At 39.8% G+C, this 10,302-nt stretch overlaps 1 protein-coding gene across 2 annotated transcripts in view; it reads right to left on the bottom strand.

The window, feature by feature from the left end:
• Positions 1–1,022: 1,022 nt before the first annotated feature.
• Positions 1,023–10,302, bottom strand: part of Rock2 (Rho associated coiled-coil containing protein kinase 2) — a 98,534-nt gene continuing 89,254 nt past the window's right edge. For both annotated transcript variants that reach the window (XM_036170550.1, XM_036170552.1), the window contains 6 exons: positions 10,016–10,086; positions 9,336–9,424; positions 8,727–8,805; positions 7,094–7,355; positions 6,795–7,008; positions 1,023–1,142 (listed from right to left, as the gene is read on the bottom strand). In XM_036170550.1, coding sequence (XP_036026443.1) covers positions 1,139–1,142; positions 6,795–7,008; positions 7,094–7,355; positions 8,727–8,805; positions 9,336–9,424; positions 10,016–10,086 — 719 coding nt within the window. In that variant the 3' untranslated portion in view covers positions 1,023–1,138. The remainder of the gene's footprint in view (positions 1,143–6,794; positions 7,009–7,093; positions 7,356–8,726; positions 8,806–9,335; positions 9,425–10,015; positions 10,087–10,302) is intronic.

Here is a 10,302-nt window from a genome sequence, read left to right as displayed (position 1 = left end):
TGAAAACTGTGAAAAATTGCCTTTATCATAAATAAAAACACATCTAGGGTAACCAGCAAGTTCAAAGCAAAGGAAATATTTTGTAGTTACAGACTAGCTGACGTCTGTAAAAAGGGCTGAAGAACTAACAGAAGTCCATCACACACACTGGTTTCAATATAATCCGTTACTGTTCTATGGCCCAATACAATTTTACAGCTGTCCTACACCAAACAGGCTATCACTGACACACGCTGCAGGTAAAGAGCGCACTACCTTCCCCACAAAGCAAGCTGCATCCTAAGAGCTGGTAAACACTTGCTCTTTCTCTTCTTAAATACAGAAAAGGGTTGAGATTTGGGGGGAAAGAAAATTAAATTAAGGCATTCAAAATGGGTAAAGTTGGCTACCACAAGCATTAGGAACTGGAGTAATTAACTGCAAACTTCTTGTTACAGTTCCTGTTTACACAAACATGCATCTCCTGTCAGGTACATGAATGAAGGATATAAGCGCCAACACATGGCTTCATACAAGTGCATAGTTGCAACTGAAGTAATGATATCTTATTCATGTGTATAAAAATAAAACGGTAAGTTAAAAATACCTTCTTGCAATATTACAGTACACTGTGTTCTTATGTGTGGTGTGTGTATATATATGAGGCTCAACTCCTATGTACAGACATACATGGATACAACATCATGGTCACTTTTAAAGATGTAGTCAGCATCACTGCAGTGGGATCCACTCCCCATTCTTCTGGCTAATGTGCAGGTAGAAACGTTCTGTTGAAACCCAAATGTGATCTCTTTAAACTCTTCTCGGTTCTTCTGGTCAATGCAGGGTGACCGCCAAGGGCTCTAGGAAGGAAGTCTTGAAGAGTCGCACAACACCTTTACTCACCAATCACCGCTGTCCAACTTGTTTCAAAGCAGCCCAGAAAAATTCTCCATGATTTAAAATTATTTGAGGGGAAAGGAACCGTGTTTTTTTTTTTGTTTGTTTGTTTTTGTTTGTTTTTTTTTTTTTGTGTGTGTGTGTGTGTGTGTGTGTGTGTGTGTATGAGTCTCTCAGTAGAATACAGCTTTTTAGTTAAGTTTTGAAACATCATATTTCAGTCTTGTGGCTGAAGAATAACTGCTTTCACAGAAGGCAGTTAGCTAGAAAGGAAGGAGAATAATGTTAGTTGATACAGTCAAGTAAGAGACTGTTACATTCCCTGAAAAGGCATTTTACTTTTATCATTAAACTACATTTCCTCTGTATTCTAACACTCAATTCATGCATTAACATACTCAATTTTATTACTTTTCTTAGTTTGAGGTACATGCAATTTACATTCTTTCTAAATACAACAATGGACTTCCTAAGTCCCATACTGGCCAAAAATATTTAATGCGGTTAATCAGCTATATTAGGGGTAAATGATATGCTAAAGCAGCAGTTCTCAACTGTGGGTAATGACTCCTTTGGCAAACCTCTATCTCCGAAAACAGTTACATTTCTATTCATAACAGTAGCAAAACTACAGTTAGGAAGTAGCCAGGAAAATAACTTTATGATTGGGGGTCACCACAGCATGAGGAGCTGTATTAAAGGGCTGCATCATGAGAAGCTTGAGAACCACTGGGCTACAGGGTCTTTCTTGTTTGAGCACTGATCTACTAACTGCCTTATGTAGCCAAAACAGCAGGATTTATGGCTAGGTTTTATGTAGCCAGAGGAACTCAAGCCACGTTTTTCCTATCTATAAAATAGGAATAAAAGACTAGACTCTAGCCACTAGAGTATAGCTCAAGGCCCTGGGTTCCATCCTCCTTTACCATAAAATAAGACAAAGACACTAAAAGAGGTGTGTGTATATATATATATATATATATATATATATATATATATATATATATATATATAGACAGTCACAGCCTGTATAGAGGTCACAGTGTCACATGATAAAGTGTACGATGTCACAACATGCTCAGTTGATACAGATTACTTGAGTGTCTACTCTACATGAAGATTTAAAGTTGTGAGGCCTAACTTTCATTCAGTCTTGTTATTGAGCAAACCATTCTACACTCTTTTCTGTCCTTAGGGTCTCACTACCCAGGCTGCACTGGTATGGACCTCACAAGCCTCCTCTTGCCTGTTGTGTGGGAACTGCAGCCTTGCATGTTGCAATGACAGGGTCTCATGTAGCCTAGACTAGCCTCAAATTCACCATGGAGCTGGAAGATGACCTTGAACTCTCCATGTCTTTACCTCTTAAGTGCTGGGATTACAAGTATGCCACAAAGCCTGGCTTTACGTTTCTTAAAAGCACTGAACTGTTCATAGCATGTCACTCACAGTCTTTCTGGCAAGGGTAGCATCAAATTCTTGTAAAATTTCACTGCGTCACAGAAACAAATCAGAAAGATACTTCACTGAACTTAATAGATTCATAGTTTTTATGGCTTTAATTCTTGCAAGTTAGAAAGGACAAAGAATAGAGGGAGAAAGAAGTCCATGCTATGTTCACAAACTAGTCTGAGACAGAAAACACTTAAGTTTTAATTCTCTGTATACAGCTTCTCTGGAATGAAATCAAAAGTATCCAAGTTTTTTCCTTTTCTTATTTCTACATGTTTAATTTCTAAGATAAAATATTTTAATTTCAAAAACACTTAAAATTGATAGCCAATAAAGAATCTGAACATAGCATTTTACTTTTACATTTGCCACAGAAATTCTAGTTAGAAGTATTTCTGAAAACTACTCTTTAAACACATCCTATTAAAAACATTGTAAAATTTCAAAACTAGTCCAAAAAAGAGAAAAGAAAGTCCAAGTGCAAACCACATGCACTACATGGAAGAACTAAAAACTCATTCATTTTTTGATTTACCCATTTATTTCTTCAGAAATCAAAAACATCGTCATCATCCTCACCATCACCATCATCAAATGACCAATCCCAGTCTTTAAATGCCAAATCAAGCAATCTGTAACAGGAGGTTCGCAAGTTTATATACTCTGTTCTTTATAGACTGCAGAATGTAGAGAAGCACTATGGCTGGAAGGTGATGAGTGCTGTTACGTTTCCCTTCTGTGGTAGCAGCGCACACCCTTGATCCCAGCACTTGAGAGGCAGAGGCAGGAAAATCTCTGTGAGTTCCAGGACAGCCAGGGCTACACAGGGAAGCCCTGTCTTGGGTGGGAATGGGGTTCCCTTCAGGAGCAGCAACAAAAGCACCTAGTGAAGTTTCTTGGGGGTGTGCAGGTGTGACCACGCTGGCTGGACACAATGCAGAAAGGCTCTCTGGGGAACCCAAGACAGATGCTATCTGGGCTAAGAATATAAGTTGCTCCTCACACTCATTCCTACTGTCCAGATAAAGATTTAGCTACCCTGACTTTCAGTTTGAGAAGTACAAAAAGAACTACACTATCAATTTACAATTGTTTGTTGTTGTTAATAAATAACATCATAAAAGATACACTTTGAAGGAAGCAACAAGAGGAACCCAGATTTCTCAGTTTTTTTGTTTTTTTTTTTTTTAGCATGAGACTCTTTTTTTAAAAAATGTATTTATTATTCTTTTATACACATTGGTGTTTTGCCTGCATGTATGTCTGTGTGAGGGTGTCAGATCTTGGAGTTACAGACAGTTGTCAGCTGCCATGTGGGTGCTGGGAATTGAACACGTGTCCTCTGGAAGAGTAGTCAGTGTTCTTAACTGCTGAGCCATCTCTCCAGCCCCAAATAATTATTTATTTTGTTTTTGTTTTTCAGACAAAGTCTTACAGAGCTTGAACTCCTGGTCCTCTCGCCTCTGCTTCACAAACCCTAGGGCTATGGGCACGCACCTCCACACCCAGTTTTACTTGGTCCTCGTGCTTGTGCAAGTGCTCTTACCCACCGGGCATTTCCCTGCCCCAGTGTGGCAAACTTCTACTTAACTATAGACACTAGGTTATTAATGCAGATATTCAAGACTTCCTCCCTCCCCTTAAAGTCTCCCTCACTCTCTTCCACTTAGTCACCTGATTCTAGTTACTTCAACTGAAAATCTTTCTAAGTTCAGTTTTCTCTTTACTGTCAGTACTCATTGTACACGCTGGTAGGTCACTGAGAAACTGGTATTAAAACAATCAAGTCAAAGGTCTTTAAAACACCTCCCTATTCTTTTTAGTTGGCTTCAGGCTTCCTCTCCAGCACCACACTGCCACTGTCTACCAGCTGTCACTCTGCCTTTCCCAGTCTCAGCACAGCATAACACTACAAATGCAAAGTACACCTTTAATTCAACCTCAGTTAAACTCAGTAAGGCCAAGCCTTTGCTTGTTTGTTTGATAAAGACAGAGTCTCACTATGTAACCCTTGAACTTCAGAGATCTGCCTGCCTCTGCCTCCCAAGTGCTGGAATTAAAAATGTGTGCCACCTGACCAGGAAAACACTCTAGAAGTAGCACTTCCAAACCCATCTTTCATCTGTCAATTTCTGCTTACATCATTGTCAAACAGTGGAATTTACAGCTAAGAGCGCAGACTCTGAAACTAGATTATTTGGACCTAAACACCTAGTCCTTGGACACACAATCTCTCTATGCACTTAGGAGGTAGAAACAAGCTCTCTCTGGATCTGACCCCTAGATTTACTTGTTAGAAATTGAACCCCAGGTGGCAATGTTAAAGACCCTCAGGAGATAATTTCAGTCATTTCAGAGATAAGTGAGTTCCTTGGAGATAGTTCTGTATACAAGCAAGCTTTCTAGGGCAACCTTACTGTGTCTTAGCACAGAAAGCCTTCTGCCAAGGTATGGTGCAAGAAGCCTTCACTGGATGCCAGTGCCATGCTGTTTAGACGTCCTAGTCTCAAGGGCCAGGCGGTGATGGTGGTCTACACCTTTAGTGCCAGAACTTGGGAGGCAGAGGCAGGTGGATCTCTGTGAGTTCAAGGCCAGCCTGGTCTACAGAGTGAGTTCCGGGACAATGAAGGCTGTAGCACAGAGAAACCTTGTCTCAATTTAAAAAAAAAAAAAAAAAAGCTCCAAACACATAGATGTCCTAGCTTCCAGAACCATGAACTAAATAAACCTATACTTTTTAGTGATAGCTAATCTGACTATGAGCCACAGAAGACAGAGATCAAGTATTGAAACAGCATTTATGCATTAACAGTTGTACAATATTGATAATAGAAACTTAATTTTCAGACAATTTGCACAAGGCACACACAAAATGGCCTTCAGTGTTTGTCTCTCAATGAAGACTTTTTAAAAGATTCATTTTTTTTTTAAATTGTGTGTGTGTGTGTGTGTGTGTGTGTGTGTGTGTTTATTTGTGTACAGGTGAGTGTAGTTGTGCAAGTCCAGAAGAGGGTGTTGGATACCCTGGACTTAAGGTCATATGCAGTTGTAAGCCATCTGAAGCAGGTGCTACAGACTAACTGCATCCTCTCCAAGAGTAGTAGTAGATTAATAAACTTACTTTTAATGTTGTGCAACCTCTCTACCCTCCTTTGGAGACATTTTTTGGCCTCTTTTAATTGTTGTTACCTAACCTCCCCCGACTCTGTGTCTATATTCATATTCCTAATCCCAACCTGCTCCGTACATACCTTTTGAGAGCCTTTAGCTTAATTACTATCATGTAGTCACTATTTTACATTAATTTTACCATATTTCTTTTGTTTTGAGACAAGATCTTACTATATAGCTCTGGCTGTCCTGGAACTCAGTATATAGACTAGGCTGGCCTCAAACTCACAGAGATCCTCCTGCCTCTGCCTCCCCAGTGCTGGCATTAAAGAAGTGCACTACCACACCCGGCTACTTTTATCATATTTTGCACACGTAAAATATCCAACTATTTTGGTACTAAAACACCAAGTCTACCTTTGTCATTTTAAATTATTTCCTGGAGATATTACTTCCAGAAAGTTTCATATGATAAGTGTGTTGTCTGATAACACAGGCAAAGCATATTATCACTCATATACTAAAGGTCCTATCCATCAGCTAACCAAACCTTCACATTCAATGGAAAACAATGTTTATAAGTGTCTAGCACCTAATAAGCCAAGAAATGGCTCTTCTAAATCCAAACATATAATGAAATGATGTCACTGAAGCCATTGGCTTCAGCATTTCTCTATATCAAGATCACCCGACACTTCAGTTCCAAGCAATGCTCACATCACTCAGCATGTTCACCTCAAGCTGAACTGTATTGCTCTTTAAATCCCAAGCATTGTTTTGCACTTAGCGACATAAATTAAAACTGAAGCTGCTTTCAGTTCTGCCTCTCAGATCACCTAACTAAAAGAAGTTTGCAATATGTGTTTACACTTGACACGTGAACATCTGTTCTGTGTGTGATCTTCATGCCACCATCTTCCAAATCACTAATTAGTCCATGTGCTTACTAAAGATGAAAATAGTATGATTAAATTTTGGTTGAATTTCATGTGTAACTTCTAAAATACATTTTTTTACCCACATCAGAGAATAAGACTTGCATACCATAAATTCAAAATATTTGGTTTCCAATGACTCAATAAAATATCAAGCAAAGGAAAATCATAATTATCCAAGTTTTTAGTATGAATATAAAGCAACTTTCAAGAAAGCAGCTTTGGGCCAGGCAGTGGTGCACGCCTGTAATCCCAGCACTCGGGAGACAGAGGCAGGTGGATCTCTGTGAGTTTGAGGCCAGCCTGGTCTACAGAGCTAGTCCAGGACAGGCTCCAAAGCTACAGAGAAACCCTGTCTTGGGGGGGAGAGAAAGTAGCTTCAATTTTTTTGTTTGTTTACCATATTTTATTTATTACCTTGGTTTGTTTGGAGCAAGCTGTCTACTGGGCCGCCGGATGGACTGGTTTTGTTGTATTTTCATTGAGGTCCTAGGAGATGATCGGGCAAAAGGGTCCGGAGCCGGAGGCTTCTTAGGTATTTTTTTCACCAACCGACTAACCCACTTCTGCTGTTCTTCTGTTGAATTTGCTAATAATAATAGATTCTTTGCCGATGATATATCATAATAAACTACAAAAAGAATTATTTGAAATGAATTAATGTGCTTTAAATGCCCAAGCCCAGGAAAGAGCACAGCAAGCACTTCTCTGCTCACCTTTGCAAGGTGCTATGATCTCCTCCTTCTTGTCCATGTGATCTTTATGACATTTAATGTGGCACCGACGACACTCTAGAGCAGGAGGAGGTTTAAACATGTGCCACAATGGCTTCATACACGCCTCACAGTTAGTTGGGAAGTGATAAAGAGTAGGAATAAACTCATGTCCTTTGTGGCAAATATAATTAGATTTTTCTCCCACAGGCTCCACCGGAAATTCTGGCTCCTTCTTACTTTCTCCTTCATTGGCATACAGGATCTATAAACACCAAGAGGACAGGAGTGACTGCTACACTTTAAGGATTTATTTTATTAATATTTTGCCTACATGTATGTATGTGCACTGCATGTACGCCTAGTGCTTTCAGAGGTCAGAAGAGGGCATCAAATCCCCTAGAACTGGAATACAGATGGTTGTGAACACCACACAAGTGCTGGGAACTAAACCCAGGTCTTGTTCTTAACTTCGGAGTCATTTCTCCAGGCCCTGCATTATGCTATTTTTATATGGAAACATTTCTGATAAATTACTCTTGCTTCACACTAAAAAGAACTGATCTGTTTAAAGAGGACCTCCTTATTTTTGCTTTAGTATCTTACTTTGCTAGAGCAAAACTAGCAAAAGAACAGACCAACAAAAGGCAAATTTACGCTTCATTAGGTGGGTTTTTCCTTTCCTCTTCTGGGAGGGACATTTAGGGCTAAGAAGTACAATTCAGTGGAAGGTGCAAGCTCTGCACCCAGCCTCAGTATCCCTCCTCTACAAACAACGGAAGTCCAATATGACAACTACAGTAATGGCTTACATTTCTCAGTAACAAGAAAGTGGGTGAACTATAAGCACATTTTCATTTTGAAAGAGATTTGGAGAGTTGAGGGATAAAAGAAAAGAAGATATGCAAATAAATGCCCAAATAAAAGAGCATAAGCACAGGGACGGACGGACACACACACACACACACACACACACACACACACACACACACACACGACAACTCCCCTACAGTGGATCAGGCACAATGGTTTTTATAGAGCTTTAATACTTTTTTAAAAGGGGTGTGTGTGTGTGTGTGTGTGTGTGTGCGCGCGCGCGCGCGCACGCACATCAGAAGGGGACAATGGGTCCCATGGAGCTGGGGTAACAGGTGTTTGTGAGCTGTCTGCTGTGAACACTGTCCTCTGATGGAGCTGTAAGAGTTCTGAACCATCACGCCATCTCCCCAACCCTTACCGTTTAAAAACTTTTCAAAAGGAAGCAGGAAAGTAATGCTTGCCTCCATTTTAAATAAGAAGTCAAAGTGCCACAGCTTTCACTTGATAGTGACTTTTTAAAATTTCCAGAGTTGAGAATAAAACCAAAACAGGACTAAGTTCACACTCTAAAAACCAAGCACCACCACTGACCTGTCTTGTGAAAGGCCAACAAAGCCCAGAAGCATAGCAGAGACCAACAAACACAAGCCCCAGGGCGGAGCTGTCCTAAACAGAAGCAGCACACTGTAAGAGCCAGCTGTCTCCAGCCAGCGGAGACACAGGAGAGGGTGAAGCAGCCTCAGGCCAGGGAAGAAAGGGATCTAAAACATCGTGTCACAAAAGAACCTCTAAGGGTGAAAACAAACACTATGTTTACCTGGAATATCCTCGGAATTTCTTTAGCATCTGCTCTGTACACATCTGTCTGGGTAACAGGTCGGACATGAAACAGCTTGCTATAGAAGATTTTTAAATAAAAGAATAAATGAAATATTACCCAAGGATTACATTACATTGGTCATCTTATACCAGGAGTTAAAAATCAGCTATTTTATTGGTTCATGTTAGAAGCTCATAGACTAGCTTGGTTTTTATTGGTGGTGGTGGCTTGTTTTCGTTTTATTGAGACATGGTCAGTCTCACCATGGCTGTCCTGAAACTCACTATTGTAGACCAGGCTGCCCTCAGAGATCCTCCTGCCTTTGCCCTTCAAGGGCCAGGAGTAAAGGCATGCACCTAGTTGACTAGTTTGTTTTATTGTTTCAAAAATTTTTAAGATAGAGAAATTTCCAAGTTGAACTTTCTTCAGAAAATAGTGTATTAAGGAGCCATGAAATACAGATGTCTTCCACAGCACACACTGCCAACTTTCATTTCTAGGAAGGAAATCAAAGGGAAGTTGTTACACTGTGGAGAGTGCTGCACTGTGACTGTTGTGAGGGACAAGTCCTACTGCTCTCCACAGGCTTTAACGCCAGACACTTACTCTATATCGAGAACCATGTAAGGGTTAGACTGCTCTTTATCTTGTTCGCTGTCGTAGAAGAGGATCTTCTTACTGCTTACAATCACATACTGTTAAAAAGAGGAAAGGAAGAGACTGATCAATTACTATGCACTGAATTTTCTTTTACAAGAAATTCTGTATTTATGGTAGTCATATGCTATGAAAGTAAATACAAAGCAGTAATGCAGCATTAGGGATGTTTTCCGTAAGGTAACAACAGATCTCCCTATAGATTTTTATTTATTTGTTTGTAGATATTTTAACTAAGTAAATGAGGGGAAGAAACAAATGAAACTGAAAGCAGATCTATTTTAAACTTTGGATCTACACACAGAATGAATGTGCATCACCCTGATCAAAATGAACAGCCATGGTAACACAAGTGTCAAGGGTCTTCTATCACATCTGGAGTAGTTTCCCACAGGACACAAACGCACTGGAGGAACAGGCCTCTACTTAATGACCTCAGAACCCATTTTAGTAACAACCAGAGAGTAAAATTCTTCCACATAGATAGCAAGTCACATCAGTCCACCCAGAAAGCATAAGCAGGCTTTTTGTATCCAGACATGAAGGCATGCCCACCCTACAACTCCAGAAGAAAAATGGCTACAGTTAAACCAGAATCCAAAAGAACCACATTCAAAAGCACTTATTACCTTTTTAACCCATCCAAACTTTTTAGTGTTGTTCCGCACAGGCAATGACAACCATCCTTCCAATCTTGATTCTGTAAGTAATCATAATATATGCATATAAATACAATGATTCTCCCTGACAAGAGAGAACTTAAGGTGTAAGTCACAAACCAATCAAATCTGCCCTTTAGAATTTAGACCATCTAGTACCTGGGCTACTATAATAACACATAATCAGTAGAAGCACATTCCACGATGCAAAATAAAAATCAAGTTCACATCACATCAGAAATAAATACTCCAAATTA

Source organism: Onychomys torridus, chromosome 21 (assembly GCF_903995425.1).
Source record: "Onychomys torridus chromosome 21, mOncTor1.1, whole genome shotgun sequence".
NCBI classification, from domain to species: domain Eukaryota; kingdom Metazoa; phylum Chordata; class Mammalia; order Rodentia; family Cricetidae; genus Onychomys; species Onychomys torridus.
This window is presented reverse-complemented; position numbering and strand designations above follow the sequence as displayed.